The sequence below is a fragment of the Plecotus auritus genome (genome assembly GCF_963455305.1).
Source record: "Plecotus auritus genome assembly, chromosome: 6".
Classification (NCBI taxonomy): domain Eukaryota; kingdom Metazoa; phylum Chordata; class Mammalia; order Chiroptera; family Vespertilionidae; genus Plecotus; species Plecotus auritus.
The window spans coordinates 88,825,812-88,848,825 of record NC_137773.1 but is presented as its reverse complement, the minus strand read 5'-3'; the positions used below and the strand labels follow the sequence as shown (position 1 = coordinate 88,848,825).

General features: G+C 55.7%; 2 protein-coding genes across 2 annotated transcripts; both read right to left on the bottom strand.

The window, feature by feature from the left end:
* Window positions 1-1,604: 1,604 nt before the first annotated feature.
* On the bottom strand, window positions 1,605-22,590 carry ICAM5 (intercellular adhesion molecule 5). The gene is made up of 18 exons (XM_080675450.1): window positions 22,386-22,590; window positions 19,932-20,192; window positions 13,979-14,287; window positions 13,332-13,619; window positions 13,005-13,253; window positions 12,573-12,821; window positions 12,325-12,483; window positions 7,695-7,829; window positions 6,523-6,792; window positions 6,029-6,349; window positions 5,602-5,889; window positions 5,054-5,308; window positions 4,679-4,927; window positions 3,946-4,188; window positions 3,579-3,857; window positions 3,260-3,499; window positions 2,609-2,875; window positions 1,605-1,982 (listed from the first exon to the last, which is right to left on the bottom strand). The coding sequence occupies exons 1-18, from the start codon at window positions 22,450-22,452 to the stop codon at window positions 1,708-1,710; spliced, it is 4,404 nt and encodes a 1,467-aa protein (XP_080531576.1). The 5' UTR covers window positions 22,453-22,590; the 3' UTR covers window positions 1,605-1,707.
* Window positions 9,335-10,404, bottom strand: ICAM4 (intercellular adhesion molecule 4 (Landsteiner-Wiener blood group); the record flags this gene model as incomplete). The annotated part of the gene is made up of 3 exons (XM_080674580.1): window positions 9,335-9,453; window positions 9,587-9,892; window positions 10,011-10,404. The coding sequence occupies 3 exons, from the start codon at window positions 10,402-10,404 to the stop codon at window positions 9,335-9,337; spliced, it is 819 nt and encodes a 272-aa protein (XP_080530706.1).
* Window positions 22,591-23,014: the final 424 nt, after the last annotated feature.

Below are 23,014 nucleotides of genomic sequence, written 5' to 3'. Positions count from 1 at the left end.
CCCCCCCCCCCCGGGACTCCCATAGCTGCCACCTTCTCACTACTTGGGGAGGAGAGGCTCAGCCTTCAAAGAAGCCCCCTTGACAGCCCTGAATAAAACAGGCCCCTCACCCCACCCATGTCAGGCTCCACTTCAGCTCCTGGCTGGTCTCCTGATGAGAACTTATCAGAATTTTCAGTGCTCTACTTCTCCAGGGTCATTTCTTTACATTCCTCTCCCCCAGTGGACCCTGACTTTGAAGGTCCAAGGTTCCCACCCTAGTGTCCAGCACAGAGAACCTCTTCAGGAATACGTGAAGGTCTCTCTCAGACTGTGTATGTACAAACTCCAGGCTGCTTTGAGCCATTTAGTCAACATTTTTTCAGCAACTACTGTGTGCTAGGCCCCAATGGGGACAATGAGTAGAACAAAGATCCCTGCTCTAGTGCAGCCAATATTCCAGAATGTCAGTAAAGTAATATTTAATTACGTGACTAATAGAATGTCAAGTGCTACAGAGAAATAAAAGTATAGACGGAGATAAGGAGTTGGGGGGGTGGTGCTATCTTAGCCCTGGTTCTCCGGAAGGCCTCTCTGGGGAGGTGACATTGCATAGAGACCTTGGAATCAGGAACTAGCTATGGGATTATTTGGGGTGCCAACACTCCAAGCAGATAGAATGGCAAGAGCAAAGGCCCTGTGGCAGGCAGAACTTTGTGGGGTTCAAGAAAGGTGGGTGGGAGTGAAGAGAAGGACGGAGGGAGGGAGGTGGGACAGCAGGAGCTGCACCACCCTTGTGCCTTGTTGCCTTCTGTACTTGGCACCCAGCACTGGCTTGGCCTCTGGTGCCCCCGTTTCCTGCTCTCACCTTTGTTCATGAAATGTTTGCATGTGCAGCGGATGAAGCTGGAGCTGTCTAGACCTGCATCTGTGTTCCTGCTTTTGAGACGGGAGAAGACTGAGGTGGGGGTAGGAACCCAGCTGTTCTCTCCTTATTCTGTGGGGAGTGAGGGGCATAGTGGTGTGCTGCGGGGGTTGTGGCTGATACCCTGTGTGTCTATACTGAATCATGATGGGCCAAATCCAAAGGCAGGTTGGGGGTAAACTGAGGCACTGAATGAAGGAAGCATTGAGAGTGGGGCAGGGACATCCTGGGGGCTGACACCATAGCTGCAGCCACTGCCTTCCTTTACTATCCAGACGAGGCCTCAGGGCAGGGTCCCCACACCCAGACCCCTGGGAGGGAGCCTCCATCCATCGAGGAAGGCAGCCTCAGCTCTGTCTGGAACCAGGCCTGGGGAAGCACCTAGCTCCCACCCCCAGAAGTTAGCTGGATTGGAGGGCAGTTCTAGGCCAAGGAAGAAGCAGCAGGGAGAGGGAGGAAGGAGTGTGGTCCCCACCCTGGCTCAGGGGTCCAGTGAGAACAGGAAATGGGCAATGGAGAGAAGTTCCAGGTCACACCATGCAAAGATGTCTTGAACTGTGCCCAGCACGTAGTAGGCCCTCAAAATCAAAACAGTTTTATGAATGAATAACTATGGGCTGCTTCCACATGGAGACCACCGACACAGACCCAGAGTCATTTATAAAAACTTTATTGGGAGGGTTAGAAAATGGGGGTGACATCCTGGAGTTGAATACATAAATAAATGAATAAATAGAACAATAAATAAGCCCCCATATGTGTCTGGGGGGCATCCCCCGGCCTGCGGGGAGAGGGTAGTGGGCTCACGCTGATGTCAGCTGGATGGAGAAGACCTCGCCCCCCGCAGGCGTCTCTGCGGTACCATCAGGTTCTGTTCCACCTTGGGCGCTGGCATTTCCACCTGTGCTACCACCCGCACCGTTGAGACAGACAGCCTCGCCCGAGCTCTCGGCCTCCTGCACGTTATACTCGCCCTTCTTGCAGGCAGTGGACTGCACGTAGAAGGCCAGGCCAGCCCCCGCGGCCAGCAGCGCTGCGCCCCCCACCGCACCGCCCACGGCGACCCACAGCCACGGACCTGTGGGGTGGAGCCCCTCAAAGAGGGTGGACAAGCTTGGGATTCCCCCCACCCTGACGAGATGCCAAGTCTGAGCCATCCCCAGTGCTGGTGCGACCCATGATCCATTTTACATGCCACCCAGCACGTGGGGATATAAGCCCCTGGCTGAGCAGAGATACCCAGAAATCAACTCTCCTCACCCCCAAAACGATGAGGGTGGGGTGGGGGGAACCGTGTCATTCCTCTATCTCAGAAAGAACCAAGTCTCAGAGTGAGACAAAGTGGGGGAAAGGATCTAGTTATGGCCCCCACTCCCATCCTCTGCCCTTGGTCCCTCTCCAAATCCTCTTCCGTACAGCCACACAGTGGAGGGTGCATTGGACCAAGTCTCCACCAGGCAGAAAACCTCCCCCCAAGTTAATAAGTCCCTCCCCACAGCAGTCACACCCCTGGAGGGTTCCTCCCCGTGAAGTTCATTCAGCTCCCTCTCCCTCCACCTCACACTCGCAACCAGCCATTAAAGCCTCACACAGGAAAGGTTGCCCTTGACTTCTACCCTGGCCTCCTTCAATCTCATCTGTGGGAACTGAGAGGGAGGACAGGTGTCCCAAGGCTCAGGCCACGCCCCGGCAGGTACCACTTACCAGTTACACGCACGGTGATGCGCCGCGCGTGGCGCCCATGTGCATTGGTGGCTGCGCACTCGTACTCTCCTCCGTGGCTACCCAGGGCGCCTGCCACGCTCAGTGTGCTGTTGTTGCTGGACAGGCCTATGTTGAGCGCCCCTGGGGGGGCACGCCAGCTGATCTGGGCGGGGGGCCAGGCCTCAGCGCGGCAAGTCAACGTGAAGTTCCCACCTGGTCGAACACCTCCTGGAGGCGAGGCAGCCAGCTCGGCCACCACTGGTCGGTCTGCAGGGGACAGGAGGTTGGACTGGGGCCCAGCGCCAGCCCTGAGGATGACCAAGTTCCCTGCTTCAACCCACCACAATCTGACACCACCCCTGCTGGGATGTACAGGTGAGGATCCTGCCTCCTATCAGAGCCCATTCCCCCTACAGTCTGGCTGTAGTAGGTACTAAAATCCTGGGCCCTGCTTCATTGAATGCAAAGAGGTAGGAACCCAGGACTTGAGGGGCGGCCAGGCTCCTGTTCCCTAGAGTTTTCATTGCTCTCAGCTCTAGGTCCTTTCCCTTGTCCTCGAGAGTGGAACTGGGGGAGGTGCCCTTGAACTCCCCTGTGCAAGTCCCTGTTCAGGGGACTGAGGGCCCTCTATCTGGTGCTGCCCCCACTCACATTCCACGCCCACAGTGATGGTCCGGGTGTCAGTGCCATGCGCATTGGTGGCTAAGCAGAGGTAAGTGCCCGCATCCTGTCGGGACACGTGTATCCGCTGAGGCCAGGGGCCACCTTCCCGGGAGCAGCTCACTTGTGGGGAGGGGCGACCCAGGGCAGCGCAGGCCGGCCCGACAGCCTCAGCCCCTTCCAGCCATGTCTGGTGACTTGGACAGGTGGACTCATCCATTTTCGGAGGCGCTGTAAAGCAGCCACAGGGGCGTCAGGGAAGGGCCACATTGGGGCACACCCTACTCCCACCCGCCTGGGCCCCGCTCACACTCCACGCTCACGGCCACCATCTTGACCATGGAGCCGTGCTGGTTGGTGGCATTGCAGGTGTAGATACCAGAGGTAGGTTCACTAGGGATGCTGGGAGCTCTGGGACTAGGGTCTGGGGGTGCCAGCGGAAGCAGCACTCTCTCAGTGGTGCCCCTGGAGCCAATGCACTCCACTCTTGGCTGCGGCTTCCCATCAACCTCACAAGAAAACAGCCGTCCAGATCCTTCCACCCATGTCCAATTGCTGGGGCAGCTCAGCTCCTCAAAACTGGGGCCATCTGGGGAGCAGAGAGTCACGCAAGGACTGAAAGTCAGACCAGAGTTACCCAAACATACCCTCCCTTGCCCCTTGCTGCCCCCACTCACATTCCACCGTGATGGCCACATCTTTGGCCGCAGAGCCTCGAGAATTGGTGGCTTCACAGCGGTAGGTGCCTGCGTGCTCCCGGGCCACATGCAGCAAGCCCTCGATGACCTCCACCTCCCCAGAGCGCACACAGCTCACGTTGGGTGGCGGCACCCCATGTGCCACGCAGCTCAGCGAGGCCTCTGTTCCTTCCAGCCATGTAATACGTTCTGGGCAGCTCACGCTGTCCAGCGCTGGTGCGTCTGGAGGGGGGAGTGTTGTTGGGTTTGGGCATCGTCCGAATGTCCCTACACCCTCTTTTCTGTTCCAAGGCCACCACGTAGGGTTGGTCAGGCTATGCCCAGCACAGGGACACTGAACCAAAGGCGTTTCATGCCAGTCAAGCCATGCATTGTTTTGGGGCTTCATAAGCTATGAAGGGGCACATTTTGCTGATTCCTGCAAAGCGCCCACAGGACCCTGCCCCAACCTTCAGCCTAAAAATTGTTAGATGGCTTGCTTGGAGCACACACTTTTCCGAGACTCCGCCCAAGAGCCACGCCCACACACTCCTATAGACACGCCAACCCTTTCTCATCCAAGGTCTTCCCCTAATCCCAAACACAAGCCTATTCCCTTTCCCAAAATCCTATCCAAAGGCATCCCTGAGACCTTGCTCCTGCTCATCCCTGAAAGGTGGCCACCCCTAGACCCTGAGAATCAGAGAGATGCACCCTGGGCACCCCCACTCACACTCCACTGTCAGTGTCACGTCCTTGACCGCCTCGCCCTGGACATTGGCCGCGGTGCATCGGTAAGTGCCGGCTAGTGCGCGAGTGATGGGACCCAGCAGGCCCAGTGCCAGCACAGCCCCGCCGTCGGGCCGGGCGCAGTGCACGGAGGGCGCTGGGTTTCCGCGGGCCTCACAACGCAGCGTCTGCTCTGGACCCTCGGGCCATGTCCAACTCCTGGGACAGTCCGAATCGTCCAGCCGGGGAGCGTCTGCGGGCAGGGATGTGGGATAGAGAAGGCTACACGTGGACCAAGAGAAAGGTCCACTTCCACAAACGGCCAGGGACTGGGCAGGTCCTTGGAGATCACCAGGAGGGAGGCGAGAGCTCAACTCACATAGGACTCGCAGTTCGGTGCTCTCTTTCTTGCTCAGGATCTCCCCGTCCACCTCGAGGGTGGCGTCGCAGAAGAAGCTGCGTCTATCATCGTTCACAGTGGCGTTTAGCTGGAGCTGGACGGGCTGTCCCGGGACTGCGGCTGGAACTCCGTCCAGAGTGACAAGAGCTCGGGCCCCAGCAGCGCAGGATACTGTCACTGTCTTCCCCTCCTGGACGCTGGTCTCGCTCAGGGTCAGGAGGGGCGCCGGGAAGCCTAGGGGTGGAACATTTGCTCCGAGTCAACTGACCACACCCCTTATCTGCGGGAACTATTGGTGGATACGATGTCCCGCCCCTCAAACTGCTAAGGCCCCGCCCCACCTCTTCCCACCACTTTGAGGTGGTCAAGCCACATCCCCTTCCACCCAGGGCCTCTCTTGTTCTTCAGTTTGCCTTCCATGGGCCCCGCCCATTCCGATATTAAGACCCCACGCACTCTTTGTCCCGCCTTCGCGTTCCTCTGGCTCCACCCCTAAGCCAAAGAGGTCTGACTTCGCTCCCTCTTACTGTAGATGGTCACGTTCTCCCAGGTCTCGCGGCTCTCGCCCCCCAGGGTCACGCTGCAGACCAGCTGCCTGGCGCCCTCCTGCTCTGCGCTCGCTGTGGCTGTGGCAGTGGCCCTGAGCGCGTCCCCCTCGAGGATGATATCCGGATTCAGCCTCTGGTCCCCCAGCGCCAGGTAGACCCGGGCTTCTGAGGCTGGAAACAGCCCGTCCAGGGTACAGCTCACAGGTCTTTCCGAGCCCACTTCCAAGAGCCGGGGGACAGCGAGGCGCGGGGGTTCCGGAGACAGTGCTGAGAGTCGAAGAGAGGAAAATGGCTTTCAGCTGGTGAGTGTTGGCGTGAGGATTATAATTCAGATTTCTCTGCCTCCAAACTTCTTAAGCACCTGTCCAACCCTCTGCGTCCCCTTCACTTCCCCACACCCACTCACCGAAGGTTCGGAGCATTCTGGGGGCCGAACGGTTTTCAAACAACCCCAGGCCGTGGGGCCGCAGGTCCAGCTCCGCGCGGCACGAGAAATTGGCCCCATGGTCCTCCCTCCTCGCCAGTACTGCGGCCGTGAGCACCGCGCCCCGTGCTCGGGGCGACTCTCCGGAGAAGCTACGGTGGACCAGTTCCCGGGCGCCCCGCAGCAAGGTCACTGTGAGGCTGCCACGGGGCCCAGCGCCAGGGACCCTACAGCTCAGGGTGAAGTTCTCGCCTACAGGCTGCCAGACAGGCAGGGGCATCAGCTCTACCCGATCAGGCCGCTCTGCAAGGGAGGAACCCAGGTTCTTGGAAACGTGTAGTGGTACCCAAGGGCCAAGAGGTGTGGGTTTGGGGATCCAGAAAAAGGAGCCTGAAGGGGAGGACCTCATGAACCAGGGGGCGGGGCCAGAAGGGAGGGAAAGTAGTGGGGTAAGAGCGTGGCTGCTGAGAACTCACGAAAAGTACGAATGAGCCCACGAGCCTGCAGTGTGCGCCGGGCGCAGCGGAAGAAGCAGACTGGCTGGGTCTCTGGCTCTCGGATGTCCACCAGCTGACGCGCCAGCCAGCGCAAACCCCTCTGGGTCCCATTCCGGCGCAGCGAGGTCTCCAGGCCACCGCGCTCGGGCCGTGGGCAGTTGGTGCTGCAATTCAGCCACAGCGATCCCCCGCGCTCCACGAGCGCCACGCGGGGCTGCAGGTCCGCCCAGAGAGGCTCCTGCGCGACCACTGCCCGGAGAAATGCGGGCTCAGCCTGGGGAACCCACTCTCGGGCATCTTAGCGCCCCGATGCTGAGTCAGGCATTCCCGGGGAAGGAGCAGAGGCCGGAGTAGAAAAGAACTAGCTCCGGTCTCAGGTTTGGAGGCGTGCTCCCAGGGCACAAACCTATAGGGAGCCTCTGGGACATGGCAGCGGAGAGCCCTGCCTGCAAGGTGCCAACTGGGTGGTGGGAAAGCATGGGAGGGATGGGGGAAGGTGAGAGGAAAGATGGGATCTTCGCCATACCCAACCAACCCTGGGAGGAGGGGACCCCAGGTGGGGGAAGGGGAACCAACTGGCTCTCAGGGTTATCACGGAGAGAAGGGGAGACTGAGGTTGAGGTGAGGGCAAAGGAAAAATGAAGCTGAATCAAGGATGAGGAAGGACTCTAAACCCGGGTGAAGAACACAAAAAGAGGTCGCGGGGTTAACAAGAAAGGAACTGCGGAAACATCGAGGAACTCGGTTGCCAGGCCTAGGGTGGGTGGGAACAGAGCCTCTGAGTGACGGCAGATGGAGAGATCGGGTCTTCGCGGGCCGCAAGTGGGTAAGATGCCAATCCGTGGACCATGGTGCATAGCAGAGCATGAGGAGGTCCCCGGCGACACCGGGTCTCCGAGGTGCAAGGTTGGGTGCAGAAGAGAACCCAGGATCTCGAAGGGGGTATGGTAGAGATCTGGGCGAGCGAGGAGTCGAGAAGCTATGTCTCCAGTGTGTGTTGGAGGGAGAAATATAAAGAAAGCCCAAGGCTCAAGGTGGGGGCAGAAGCGTGGGAGCGAGGCGAGGGCGGAGCCGGGAGGGGCATGTGGCCTCTTCTCCGGTCCGGAACTCCGCCCCCGCCCTGTCCACCCGGACCCGGGACGGGCTCTTACCTGAGAGGCCGATGAGCCCCAGGCCCAGGGCAGCCCAGAGGCCGAGCAGCGCCCGGAGCAGCCCTGGCAAGGGCCCTGGCATCGCCGCCGCGGGGAAAGTACAGGAGGAGAGGGGAGCTCGAGCGCTGGGCTGAGCTCGAGGACAGCGCGGCGCGGCGGGTGGGGTGTGGAGGAGGTAGAGTTGCGCTCAGGGATTGGTTTAACGTTGGTAACTTGGTTTCCAAGGAGGGGGAGGCGGCAGAGGCGACGGGGAGGCGGGAGGGCGAGCGTGCGCCAGGCTCCCGGCCTCGGTTAAGGTGTGCGGGTAGGAGCTAGCGACCCCCGGGGCCTACGTGGAAGCCGACCCCATCGCCCAGAGCCTTCTGGGGGCGGCCTTGAGCTCACGTCATCCGCGGAGGCGACGCGGAGGTCGGGGGAAATGCTGGATTGACCATCTCAAACCCCCATCCCACCCCTAGTTTAGATGCTGTGAAAATGAGCTGGACTCCAAGCTCCGCCCCCATATTTTGCCCTTCCCACCAACGCCCCTTGGTGCCGGAATTGATTTATGGGGTAGGAGACATTTGGGAAGCGCAGGATAAGGTAGGCACAATTCTAGAGGCGGGTGTGGAATGCCTTCCTCCTCCTTCTCCTTTTGACCCCGGGGAGTTGAGGATTACAGCCAAGCCCCTAGTACCCTTCCGGCTGCGCCCCCGCAAGCGACAGAGGGGGCGGAGACCAAAGTGCCAGCGAGTCAGGAGCACGTGTTCGTGCGCTGCAGCGTTCGCGGGCGTCTAAATTAGGGTTGGCTCGGCTCCGGGTCTGTATTTACCCAGAGTGCAGCGGGCACGTGTCTATTCGGCGGCGTGTGCGAGCACGAGCTGCGGAAGAGCACCCCTGAATTCTCTTTCCGCGTGGCGGCCAGAGCCCTGGACCGCAGGGCCCTGCCAGGCATCCAGTGCAGACTCGGATTGTGTCCACGCGAGACCAAGAGACAAACTATTGATACTTTTGATCCCGCATCCGGGCCTCCAGGCCCTGTGACTATTAAATTAGGAGGTTGCCAGAACGCGAGTCTGTGCCACCCCACGTGGACCATCTGATTGCTCCTTCCCAGCAGTCAACACATGGGTACCTTTTCTGCATATCCAGGTCCCTCAATATGTACATGTGAAGCCCGCCCATTTTTGCTCTAGTCCGCAGAGCTAACAAGTGAACTATGGGAATCAATTGTAGATCCACTCTTGTCCTCCAGAAAAGTACGGGATCAAAGTGAAAAAGGGGAGGAGGGAGGAGAGGAAACAAAACATCCAATCAGAGCTGTTAGTGGCGGAGCCAGTCAGCAAAAGCCCGCCCACAGCCCAAAGCCCTCCAGCGCCTAGGCTTTGCCCATCTGCACCGCACTGATAATGCCCGTAGAAGATGTTTACTACACCGGCTGGAAAAGCAGGATTGAGGACCCCCAGGTACCTTCAGGGGGACAAGGAACTTGGAGAAAGTGATTATGACAAAGCCAAAAAGACCACTTCTCTGAGGCGATGCCCTAATTGGGGACCTTCATGCCGAGGGACAGGCTGACTGAGGAAGGCTTTATTGATTTAGGAGGGGTCTCCAAATTGTCCCAGATTTTGCTCCGACTCAGCCAGCATGGACCACCCCTTCTATGCCCGGGACTGCATCAGTAGGTACTTTCGCAGATAGACGGCCCCCAGGACGAGAAGAATCCCCACAAATGCTGCGATGGAAGTGGAAGCCAAGGCTTTGGACACAGGGCTCCAAGCTGGGGGCCGGAGGTGAGAATTAGGAACGGAGCGCTTGGAGGCATGATGACCCACGTGGAGCTCAAGTTTGGCCAGTGCCCCCTCATAACCCTTCTCCACCCCTCAAGTCCCAGGATTACAAGGATGCCTCACCCAAGAATGTCACCGTCATGGGTGCTGAGCTGCTGCCGACCACCAGGCCGTCGAGAGTGAGGCGCGCGTGGCAGGTCACGGGCTTCCAGAGATCGTGGGGCCTAGCCTGGAACTCGTAAGTCAGCGTCACGTTGGCCAGATCCAGGCCCGTGAAGCGTTCCAGGCTCTCGGAGTAGATGACCCGGCCGCCACGCTGCAGAGTTACCACCAGGAAGCCCACGGGGAACACGTGCGTCACATGGCACCGCAGAATGTATTCACTGCCCTCCAAGATCGGAGGCTCCAGGATCACGCTGTGAGGTCGTTCTAAAGCAAGAGGGGGCCGCTGAGCAAGGTCCGCGGGCGCCCCCTAGAGCGACTGTCAACTGCCCCATCTCTGTCCCCCTCCCGTCTTCCCAGCAGGGCCTAAACCCTTGTCCCTCACTGTAGGTGTTGATCCTGGCCGTGGCCCCCCGCGTTACTCCTGCGCAGGTGAGGAAGCAGTGCACATCGGAGCTCCAGGCCCTTACATCCAGTAGCTGGAAGGAGATCCAGCTGGGCCCGCTGAGATTCTGGCCCCGCCGCAGCCCAGTATGGAGGGTGGAACCCTCCAATAGGGGGCAGCTGCTGCTGCAGTTGAGCCACACCGAACTCCCCGGCGGCACGGCTATGAACTTGGGGCTTAAGCGCATCCAGAACGGCGCTGTAGTCGCGGAGGGCGCGGGAGAGCTGCCTCCGGGGCTTTGCGCCCACGCAGCCCAGCACCTCCGCGCGCTCCTGCCTCCCGGGTAGGCTACCGCCAGCAAAACCAGAAGTGAGAGGGGGAGCAGAAACCCCATGGCAAAGAGCCCGTAGTGAGAGACCCCGCGCCAGGAAGCCAGGCTGGCTCTGTAGATAAGAAAGCCCAAAGCCCCGCCTTCTCAGCCCCACCCGGAGAGACAGAGGCTCCTAGAGGGCCAGGAGCCCTGCGATATATATACCCCCCTCCCTCCACTCAAGAATGGGATTCCAGACCCCATTTTAAATCAAACGTGTGTGAGGGTTTTTTCCAGAGAGAGGTCTTTAATTTTCCCTAGAGTCTCAAAAGTTACCAATAAACCCAGATTTGGTTTAGGGCCTCAGGGATGGGCCTTGAACATCAGCCTTTCCTTGGGCGCGGGGGGGGGGGGGGGGGGGGGGGGCAGGGGGGGAGGAGAAATAGGACAGGGCTGTGGTAGGACAGCTAGGAAGAACTCCAGCTGGACATGGCACATCCCCTCAACTCACGAGAGGCTGGGCTTGTGAAAAAAAGCTTTAACACAAGGGAGAGGCTTCAGGAAGAGCTGGAAATCAGCCCCACCCCAACTGTCTGCAGGGCCTTCAGGAATTTGGAGCTGCCAGAGTTCTGTTCTTAAAATGGTCCCAATGAGATGGAAACAGGTAGGACAAAGCAGGGACACGCGGGTTGGACATAGTTTCATGGGATCCTATGGTTTAGCTATCAAAGAGTGGACACTCGTGTTTAAGCATGTCACCAGGTGTCACTGTGAGCACTAGCAGAGGTGCATGTGCGTGGAGGTGGCTAACAGAGGTCAGCACCAGTGGGTTGTCCTGTCACCAGCTAAACCATGTTGGTTTCCCTGCTGGGGGGAAGCAGTTTGGCCAATGGAGTGGGAAATTCCACCCCACTTGGTCTTTTTGTAAGGCACTCTTGTGCAGTGTACAGCCAATACATCTGTACCTGGCAACCCTGAATGAGATTAGACCAGCCATGGGCAAACTACGGCGCGCGGGCCGGATCCGGCCCGTTCGGCTGTTCTATCCCGCCCGCGGAGCCAAAAGAGCGGAGGGTTCTCTTGCTCTCCCCTCCGCTCCTTTACTTTGAATTTATATTAGTTCACACAAACACTCCATCCATGCTTTTGTTCCAGCCCTCCGGTCCAGTTTAAGAACCCATTGTGGCCCTCGAGTCAAAAAGTTTGCCCACCCCTGGATTAGACTGAGCTTCCTGAGGGCAGGAACTTCTGTTCCTCTTGTTTACCATTCTACCACACATAGAAGGCACTAATAAATATCTGGTAACTAGCCCAGCCGGTGTGGCTCATTGGATTGAGCGTTGTCCCATCCACCAGGAGGTTACTGGTTCCATTCAGGTCAGGGCAACCTCAGGGTTACGGCTGGGTCCTAGTGGGGGCTGAGGGGGTGGGGAGGTGCAGGAGGCAGCAGATCTCATATCTCTCCCTTCCTCTCTCAGTGAAAAATCAATTAAAAAACCCCACTACTATTTACAAATATATATCTGGTAAAAGAACAAATGAATAAATATGTCACCATCCAGCGCTGGGCCCAGTCGGTAGACAGCACTGTCAGAGCTGTCAGAGGAAGTGTGGGAATTTGTTTCGATGCTGCCTGTGTCTGGGCAGGGCTACTTCTCTCTTAGGACTGTAGGGCCTTGGCACATGCAGGAGGGTGAGTTTCAATATTTTCCAGATGGGTGTCCCCATGTCATAGGTATGTCCCCGTCACACCCCTCTGGCCAGGTCAGCCTTTGACATCCCCATAGTCTTGCCCCTGAGTCTTGGCTCAGTCCTGTGGCTACAGGTCAGGTGTGCATCCTGTGTGCAGGTTCCATGGCCCTGAACGCTGCGTGTATTCTGGCTGAGGCCTCTATCCTGTCTCCTGGCATTCTAGGAAGGTGGGTGCTGCTGAATGGCATATGTCTGCCACTGTCCAATGCAACACTGCTGCCACCGGTGGAGGCCCTGTCCAGGGACAGGCTCAGGGTGGCGTGTTCAGCTTCATGGCGGCTGCCTCCTGTAGCTTGTACTTCCGGATCTTCCGCTGGCGGTTATAGAGGTAAGCGGCTAGACCCACTGTGCCCGCAATGCCCAAAATGAGAGCTGCCACTGCAATGATGGTGATCAAGTTACTCTGGTGATCTGTAGGGAGAACAATAAGGGGAGATGGGGGTTGAGCCAGGCTCGCTGACCCTGCCCAACCCAGCCCAGTCCCCAGCACTGGCACTCACAGATCACGTTCACAACCACTTCACGGGTGACCGCACCGCGACGGCTGGTGGCCTGACACACGTAGGTGCCCGAAATATCCCGCGTGACAGGCCTCAGGTCCCCGATGGGCAGCAAAGCCCCATCCCCTTTCCGGTGACAGTCCAGTTTGGGGATTGGGTTCCCCGAGGCCTGGCACCTCAGGGTCTGCGGGGTGCCTTCCTCCCAAGTCCAGTTTCCTGGGCAAGTCTCCTTGTCCAGTCGGGGGCCATCTAGAGAAACACAGCAAGATGAGGATGGGTCAGGGACCAGAACACCTCTCACCACCCAGGTCTGGAGGAGTTAGGTAGTGAACCATGAGCAGGGGTGGGGGTAGACTCCAGAGATGTGAGCTCATGCAGTCATAGGGCCTGGGCCTTGGAGGTTAGGGGTCATTGTCCAGCAGCCCTACTCACACAAGACAAAGAGCTTCTGGGTCTTGTTTTTGTGTAGCACATTCCCGGCCACCTCCAGGGCAGCAGAACACAAAAAGCCACGCCCGTTGTGCTCAGCAGTGGCATTCAGCGTGGTTTGGGCACTCGAAGACTCAGCTTGGTCCCAGCTCAGCGTCACCACAGCTCCAGCATGGGCCTTGCACTCCACGCTCACCATAGTCCCCTCTGGGACTTCAGACTCACTCAGGGTCAAGTTGGGAGCTGGGAAACCTGGGAGAGGAGCACACAGTGAGCCCTACCCCTAGGTCTGGCCCCACACGTCCAAAGCTCTGCCCTGTCTCTACTTACTGTAGATGGTCACATTCTCCCGAGTCCTCCGACTCTGGTTTCCCAGGATCACTGCACAGGTCAGCTGATGGATGCCTTCCTCCCTCGGGGTCACCTCCACCAAGGCAGTGGCCAAGAGGGAGTCCTTGCTGTACTTGATTGTGGGTTTCAGCCTCTGGTCCTCCAGTGCCAAGTGAACCTGGGCCTCTGAGACCGGGAACAGCCCATCCAGGGTGCAGGTCACGGACCACTGTGTGTCCACTTCCACGATCCCGGGAGTAACAAGGTGTGGGCGGAGCTTTGGCAGGACTGGCCAGAGAAGGATGGTGTGAACAGAGGGGAACTGAAGCCCTTTCCTGCAGCATTTTCATTCTGTCATCTGGAACTCCTCTTCCCCGGGAGACTCTGCAACTTGGCCATCTATGACTCAGGACACTCGTACCCCTTACCCTGGGTCACAGCCTTCTCAGATCCTTTGGCCCAGGCAGCCCATCCCCCAACACCCCACCCCAGTGGCCAAGAACATGCTCTTCCCAGAAGCCTTTGCAATCTAGGTCACCCTCTTCTCCATACCCTCAAAGCCAGGAGCCCCTCCTTCCCAGGAACCACGCACCCCAAGCAGGAACACTGCCTGAGCCTGTTCTCCTGCAAACTTCCCAATGCCTCACCGAAGGTTCGGAGTTGACTGGGGACTGAGCTGTTCTGGAATAGTCCCAGCTCTTGGGGCCGAAGGTCCAGTTCTGTGCGGCAAGAGAAATTGGTGCCATGGTCGTCTCTGCGTGCCAACACTGTGGCAGTGACCTCAGCCACAGGCGTCCCCACCGCAGGCTGCCGGCTCAGCAACTTCTCCCCTTGGAACAGCATCACGGAGAGGTGTGTCCGGGGTGCCCCTCCCTCCACCTGGCAATGGAGGGTGAGGTTTTCGCCCACAGGCTGCCATTGGGGGAGGGGTGCCAGCTCCACGCGCTCTGGGAACCCTGGGGGAGAGGAGAGGAAGGAGTGTCCTGTGAGCTGGACAGGACACCCACCAGCAGGGGGCACAGGGGCACCACACCTGGCCAGGGAGCCCACCCCCCACACACATACCCCAAGGCTGTCTAATCCCAAGCCACCTAAGTCATACAGGAATGTTAAGAACTTCAGGGGAAACCAGTGAGAAATCCCCAAGTGGTTGTGAAAGGGCAAAAGGTTTTTTTATTCACTGCAGCTTCTAGGAGTGAAAAGTGGAAAAGAACCTCAGAGTCTGTCACCAGGTGTCTAGTGAAATACACACAGTATTTCAGCTGCCCAGTCCAGTGGAGACTGTTTTTAAAAAGACCTCTGCTCTTCAAACAAAAAATTAAAAGAAGAAAAAGAAGTTTAAAACAATAAAAATTGTTTAAAAAGAAAACTGAACAACCAAACAAAAGAAGACAGAATAAACGAGAGAGAGACCTCTGCTCCCCCTTCTCCTATCTTGGCTTTATTTTCCTCTGTAGCACCCATTCACCCTCTGACACACAAGATCATCTACTCAGTGAACTTGTTTCTCCTCAATTTCCTCCCATGAAATGTCAGCCCAGGAGGCAGGATCTTTGTCTGCTTTGCCCCCTCATGTTGTTTGTTGGCACACAGTAGGCACTCTATATTTATAGAAAGAATAAGGTTGAACCACACACACTGATTGGAGGCCTTTCAGGAGCCCACTTTCAAGAGAAAGAAGTTCTGGCCCTGACTGCATAGCTCAGTGGTTGAGCCTCCACTTACGAACCAGAGGTCACCGTCAGGGCACATGGATTCCCCGTCAGGGCACATGCCTGGGTTGCTCAGTGTGGGGCATGCCGAACAGATTAGTGAGGCTGGAGCTAAGGCTGGCAGGTCCTCAAATGCCAGGCTGGGAAGTAGAGGCCTTCTCCCCAGGGTGATAGGGAGCCACACTTCAAACGTGTGAGAGCAGGCCAGGAATCTAGATAGCAGAAGGCCAGACTTATGAGAAGTCAGGAGGCAGCCGAACAATGATTCTCTCTCATCATTGATGTTTCTAGCTCTCACTCCCTCTCCCTTCCTCTCTGAAGTCAATTTAAAAAATACTTTAAAAAAAAAAAAGAGCGAGAAAGAAGTTCCTGAATGTGCTGTATGACCCTCTGAAATGTTAAAAATGTAAGAACCCACGGACACTCAAAATACCACTCTGAATAGCCCCTGAAGATACAACTTGTGGGCTCGGTGTTCACAGGCCAGGGTTTCCATTTCGCACCAGGTAACAGAATTCTGAGCCTGAGTTGCCAGTGAACATTTATAGCAGAGCTCTGCTGAGCTGTGACTTAGCACTGAGACCCGCCAAGCTCCCCAGGGAGAGGTTGAGGGCTCCGGGTCACCGTTCCCTTCTCCAGAGGCCCAGAAATGTCACTTGGCAATGCTGTTAAAGTGTCAGGGGCTTGGGTTTGGTTCCTAGCTTTCCTGCTTCTTTGCTATGGGCTGTGAGTGAGTGACTTTACCTCTGGAACAGTCCCAGCCCTCAGGGCTGCAGAAACGGAGCCTGTTTCCTGAGCTGTAAAGTGGGTCTACTGGAGGTAGGACTATTATTAATCCATTTAAGAAGTTGAAAGAGTGAGTGTCAATGGGCATAAGGTTTCCTTTTAGGGTAATGAAAATGTTCTTAAATTAGATTGTGGTGATGGTTGTACAACTCTATAAACACTAAAATTCATTGACTTGCTTCAAATCTGTCTTTAAAAAAAAAAAAAAAAAGGCCCAGAGCTGTAGCCGGTTTGGCTCAGTGAATAGAGAGTTGGCCTGTGAATTGAAGGGTCCCAGGTTCGATTCTGGTCAAGAGCACATGCCGGGGTTGCGGACTCGATCCCCAGTAGCGGGCGAGCAGGAGGCATCTGATCAATGATTCTCATCATTGATGTTTCTATCTCTCTCTCCCTCTCCCTTCCTCTCTGAAATCATTAAAAAATTAAAAAAAAATTTTTTTTAAAGGCCCAGAAAACCCTCAGGCATCCAGTTCTGATATCTAATCATCTGCTTCAAACCACAATTTGCAGAGAGGCCTCCTTAAACCTCAGCCCACACATCTCCAAACTCGCTCTTTGGCCTGCAAGCCAGACTGCTGGAAGAGGTCTGTCTTGCCTGTACCTCTCCTTGACCCCCCCACCCCCCACCTTCAGTCCCTCACCAAGTCCTGGTCACGCTGCTCTTCAAATATTTGTCTGCTTTTCCTTTCCTGTAAGCAGCCACTGCCCACAAAACGCGTGACCTGGACAAGGCCCTCAGCCAACTGTCCTCTGGCTTCTCATAAGTCTGGCCTTCTGCTATCTAGATTCCTGGCCTGCTCTCACACGTTTGAAGTGTGGCTCCCTATCACCCTGGGGAGAAGGCCTCTACTTCCCAGCCTGGCATTTGAGGACCTGCCAGCCTTAGCTCCAGCCTCACTAATCTGTTGATGTTCAGCGCCTCCTACCCTCCCAACCTCGGTTCAGCATGCTTCCCCACTCCAAACCTTTGCCCAGGCTGTTCTCTATGCCCAGAATGCCTGTCTACCAGCTCCTATGCACCCTTCAAGGCCTAGTTAGGGGTCACTTCCTGCATAAATCACCACTCTAACCTTTCTTGAGAAAGCTTAGCCACCCAGGGAAGTGCCTCATCTTTACGCTGAGGGCAGGGCAGGCCCAAGCCAGAGTGTCTCCTAGCTGACACCCCTGCTGTGTGCCAGCTATCTGCTCCATTTCACAGAGGTGGAAACTGAGGCAAAGTCTGGTGTCCAGAGTCACAGAGGGAGCAAGTGGCAGAGCCAGGAACTCACACCTGAAGTGTTGGGCTTTCAACTACCAGGCTGAGCTGTGGAAGGGCCTTCCAGGGAGTTCCCTGGGGTTTTCAGAGGCCCCTGGGAATGTTTGGGGACTTCCCTCACCTGGCCAGCATCTGCTCAAACATCCTCCATATCAGAAGCAAAACTGATATTCACCCAAAGGCTTCCTCGCCCAGACACCGTGAAAATGGGATGTCCTTCATGCCTTACTGTATCCCTATATCCATCCCAGGAGGTCTCATGTGAAAGTTAACCAAGAAGCCAGTCCCCCACAGTCACACAGTTAGTAAGGGCCATGATGGGACTGGAACCCAAGGCTATCTAATCCCAAAGCCAGGTGACCAGTTTCCTTCCTCCCTCCTTTCCTTTCCTTTCCTTTCCTTTCCTTTCCTTTCCTTTCCTTTCCTTTCCTTTCCTTTCCTTTCCTTTCCTTTCCTTTCCTTTCCTTTCCTTTCCTCCCTCCCTCCCTCCTTTCTTTTTGGCTTGTTTTGTTCCAATTTGAATTTTATTTATTGCCTATGGTCATAGTCACTCATTCTCACAGTTCAAAAATGCCCAAAGGTAAAAAAGGGCACAAGTTCCTGCCCTCTCCTGGAGCCCCGCTCCCCCCCCCCCCCCCCCCGCCGCCCCCGGCGCCCCTGCCTTCCACAGCTAATACGGTCATTTCTTTCAGTAAACACAACCTCCCTCACCCCACCCCACCACTCCCTAACACACAGAATGGCATGCCACTCATTCTGGGCATACCTGACTTCTTTTGAGTTTGACTGCAGCTTCTAAGAGGGTGCAGCATCTAGCACACTCTCTTTTAGGAACACAAGGAACTTCCTCATTCTTGTACACAGTTGCTTACTATCCCATTGTATAGCCCAGTGGTCGGCAAACTCATTATTAACAGAGCCAAATATCAACAGTACAGCGATTGAAATTTCTTTTGAGAGCCAAATTTTTTAAACTTAAACTTCTAAGGCCACTTCTTCAAAATAGACTCGCCCAGGCCGTGGTATTTTGTGGAAGAGCCACACTCAAGGGGCCAGAGCCGCATGTGGCTCGAGAGCCACAGTTTGCCAACCACGGGACTATAGCCAAACCACAGTTATCTCCCAGTCCCAACATTTGAGGGGCTTGTAAACTTTTGCCCTTACAAACAAAGCTGCAGTGAATAATCCCACCCCACCCCCAGTTCCCCTGAGCAGGGACACATGTAAGCCCAGTTCCCAGGAGTAGGGTTTCTGTATCAAAGGACATGTGCCTGTGTCATTTGGAGAACTGAGGCCCCTTCCCTGCATGGGGTTGTGCTTCCTTATGCTCCCACCCCTGTCAGCAACATCCCAGGACAGCCTGCTGTCTCTCAGTCTTGTCAGCGCAGCTCTTATCAATTCTTTCCATTGTTGCCAATAAGTGAAAAAAACAACTTCAGGACTAGTTTTAATTTGCATCTTTTAAAAAAGAGTCAGCTGGCCCTAACCGGTTTGGCTCAGTGGATAGAGCATCAGCCTGTGGACTGAAGGGTCCCAGGTTCGATTCCAGTCAAGGGCATGTACCTTGGTTGCGGGCACATCCTCAGTGGGAGGTGTGCAGGAGGCAGCTGATTGATGTTTCTCTCTCATCCATGTTTCTAACTCTCTATCCCTCTCCCTTCCTCTCTGTAAAAAATCAATAAAATATATTTTAAAAAATAAATAAATAAATAAAAAAGAGTCAGCTGGCCCTAGCTGGTTTGGCTCAGTGGATAGAGCATCCACCTTCGGATTGAAGGGTCCCAGGTTTGATTCCAGTCAGTGCACATACCTGGGTTGCGGGCTCGATCCCCAGTGTGGGATGTGCAGGACCTAGCTGATCAATGATTCTCTCTCATCATTGATATTTCTATCTCTTTCTCCCTCTCCCTTCTTCTCTGAAATCAATAAAAATATATATTAAAAATAATAAAAATAAATAAATAAGAGTCAGCTTGCCTGGCTGGTGTGGCTCAGTGGTTGAATGTCAACCTATGAACCAGGAGGTCATGGTTTGTTCCTGGTCAGGGCATATGCCGGGGTTGCAGGCTCCATCCCCAGTAGGGGGTGTGCAGGAGACAGCCAATCAATGATTCTCATCATTGATGTTTCTATCTCTCCCTCTCCCTTCTCTCTGAAATCAATTATATATATCCTATATAATAAAAACCTAATATGCAAATTGTTCAACCAGGAGTTCCACTGCTCACTATGATGTGCACTGACCACCAGGGGGCCTCATGGAACAGAGGCACTGCCGGCCCAATGGGCCTTGTGGAGAGCAGCATGGGACAGACAGCGGTGGGATGGTGGAGCAGGTGAGCTGGCGGCGCCAGGCCAAGGCAGGTGCGAGCAGAGTGGGGGGCCAATTGCCCTGCTGATCGCCCCGCAGATGGTGAAGCAGATGAGGGGACGGCATTGGCCACGGCAGGTTGCCAGGCGGGGCTGCGGGGCTTCCAGGCTGGGGGTGTGAGCTGGGACCCAATCCCCGCAGGCTACCCCTGAGGGACCCCACCCATGCACAAATTCGTGCACTTGGCCTCTAGTATTTATATAAAAGAGTCAGATCTAGGGCCTTGTCAGAGGTCTAGAGAGCCAGTTCTCGAATGTGCTGAATCCCTGTTGATACTCTTAAGTGCACCCAAGGAAGTTCAAGGAGGGGTTTCAAATGACAAGGAGGCTTTCCGAAGACGTGACCACCTAGCCTTCAGTGAGACCCTCCCTGGCCCCGTCACCAAACTTCAAAGGCAGTTCCAGCCCACCATGGACTCCCTTGCCCTCCTCCCCCACCCAGCATGCCTAGTCCAGCCCCTGGGCCCCACCACTCACAGTACACAGTGAGGGACATTGGAGCTTTCGACTGGTTGTTGTGGCAGGTTGAGTAGCAGACGGGAGTGGTGTCTTCTTGTATGTAACTAAGTTCATAGGTCTTCCAGTTGGACCCACTCGCCACTTCTTTCTTATTCAAATGAGTCTCCAGACCCAAGAGGGTATGTTGATCACAGGAGGTACTGCAGTTCACCAACATGGAACCTCCCCGGGGTATGATGAGTTCTTTGGGGTACACTGATGTTTGGGCACCTCCAGGCCCTGGAACAAAAGTGTGAAGAGGAGAAAGGCATTGCAAATTGAGTTCATCGATATTCCTGGGTCCCCAGCCTATGCTAGGGGCACAGCCTTGAATAAGACAGAACTCTCTGCCATCAGTGTGGGAGACAAAAAAATTCACGAGCAAACAAGATAATTAATAACCGATGTTAATAAGAACTCTGACAAAAAAAAAACCACAACAACAATACTGGATGATAGGACAGTGACTTGATGACAGGGTTATGTATGAGCACAGATATGGATGATGAGAAGGGCGATCCAGAGAAAAGGAAATGAATCCCAAGTGCAAAGGTCCTGGGGCAGGGTGTCTGCAGCCAAGTCAGCAAGGGGGAATAGTTGGGGGAAATGAGGTCAGGAAGATCACACAGGCAGTGGATGCCATGCCAAGGATGTGTTTTTCATTTTGAAGGCCATGGGGAGCCATTAGAGGATTTCAGCAGAGGAGGAACATAGCACCAGTGTCCTCACTCCCAAGAGGTCAGGTGGTGGGGGCAGCCCTTTGGGGATGGAGGGATTCTAATCAGGTTGGTTCCTCCCTCTCTTTGACAAGTGATCTCCCTTTTCCTGTTTCAGTTTCCCCATCTGTAAGTATAGTCCTCCGAACCCTGTTATTGAAAGTAACTCCTAGGACAGGGCAGGGAGCAAGTAGACTCAGATAAGGAGAGGGATTGTGTTAGCTCCCTCAGACCCTGGTGCCTCCAAAGCTGAAAAACTGTCTGTCTGAGCCCCTCCCTCCTACTCCACCCTCAAAGATTCCTGCCCTCAGCTTTGGGCCCACTCTGAGTATCTCCGAGGATGATCCTGGGCTCATTCCCACTTCACAGAGGGAAATGGTGAGGCCTGGAGAGGGGAGGTTACTCAGCCAGAAAGTGGTAGAATCTGGACTGCAGTCTGCGTTAGAACATTCTATGGAGCTGGTAACCATGGTGTCCATCTTCCTCTCTCCTGCTCGCCAACCCTGATCACCCTTTCCTTTGAGACTCTCTGTTCCCCTTCTCCCCTCCCTCTGGAGTTGGTGGAGGGGTGCCGGGGAATCTCACTTCTCAGCCTCTGGTCCTTGGGCAAGTCAGGCTTGGAATTCCCCAGAGCAGAAGCAGGTCTGGACTTCCCCAAGGGACAGGAAAGGAGGAACAAAATGCTCTTGCTGCGTGGGGGGTCCCAGCCTGCTCAGAGGGTAACCACGTCCCATATCACATGACTGCCTTCTGGGGGCAGAAGCTGTGCCGGGTCAGGAACAACCAAGGCGAAGTGTGAGCGCTGACATTACATTCTCCATTTACTGTGAAAAACAGGCTCCAGAGGCTCAGCCAATAGCCCCAGGCCACACATTGAGGTGCAGGGTCTGGATTTGAACCCATGGCAGTTGATTTTCTTTCTTTTTTCAAAATATTTTTATTCATTTCGGAGAGGAAGGCAGAGGGAGAGAGAGATAGAAACATCAATGATGGGAGAGAATCATTGACCGGCTGCCTCCTGCACGCCCCACACTGGGCATGTGCCCTTGACCAGAATCAAACCTAGTTCATAGGTCAATGCTCAGCCACTGAGCCATGCAGGCTGGGCTTGACTTCCTTTTAAATTTTTTAAAAATATATTTTATTGATTTTTTTTACAGAGAGGAAGGGAGAGGGATAGAGAGCTAGAAACATAGATGAGAGAGAAACATCGATCAGCTGCCTCCTGCACATCCCCTACTGGGGATGTGCCCGCAACCAAGGTATGTTCCCTTGACAGGAATCGAACCTGGGACCCCTTCAGTCGCAGGCTGACCCTCTATCCACTGAGCCAAACCGGTTAGGGCTTAAATTTTTATTTATTGATATTTAGAGAGAGAAGAAAGGAGAGAGACAGACAGATTTTTTGTTCCTCTTATCTATGTATTCATTGATTGATTATTGAATGTGCCCTGACCAGGGATCCAACCACAACCTTGGTGTATCAGGAGGATGCTCTAACCAACTGAGCTACCTGGCCAGGGCCTGCCGGTAGACTTTCAACGGGTGGCCCTAGCCCCAACTTCCCCTAAACAACTACCTAAATACGAATGGCCTGGTCCTCAGCCGGCGGGGAGCCGGTCCTCCCACCGCGCCCAGGGCGCAGCCCCATCCTCCGCGCTTGAGCGCTTGCCAGACTCAAGCCCTGGCCAGACGGCAGCCCCTGTCCTCCACTCACCTGGGAGCAGAGCCCAGAGCAGGGCCAGGAGCGCGGGCAGCGGGGATCGGGCGGCGACGGGAAGCATAGCGACCCTGGTGAGGAGAGCAGGGAACTTGGCGTTGAGGAGGTCCGCTGTGTGGAGTGGCCGCCAGCGGCGCGGGTTTTATAGCGGGCCCGGCGTGGGGGAGAGGGGGCGGTGCTGCCTTCCCGGAAACCCCGCGCCTTCTCCTCTGGAAGGAGGGTTTTGGCATTTCCGGATTGACGGTGCCCCCTCGCTGGCCGCTGGAGCGCCGGAATTTCCTAATTGAAGCAAAGGGACCACAGAGGTGGTGGCGACCGGAGGGCTGCTCCGGGCCTGGGGTCCGGTCCTGGGGCTGGGTTCATCTCGATTCTGCGATGACGCTGCGCTGAGAGCTTACAGCTGTTTTGAGAATTAGGAATTGTTACTGTGCCCATTCCAGAGAGGGGTAAACTGGGGCTCTGAGCTGCGAGGGGATTTGACTCCCCAGCGCCAGCAGGTCCCTAGAACCGAGTGGACGATCCCTCAATGGGGTGGGGTCCCGGGAATCCTCCCGGGGACCCTCCATCAAGGGTGTCCCGCCCCGCAAAGGGCACGACTCCGCCCAGCTGGCACCGAGATTTCCGAG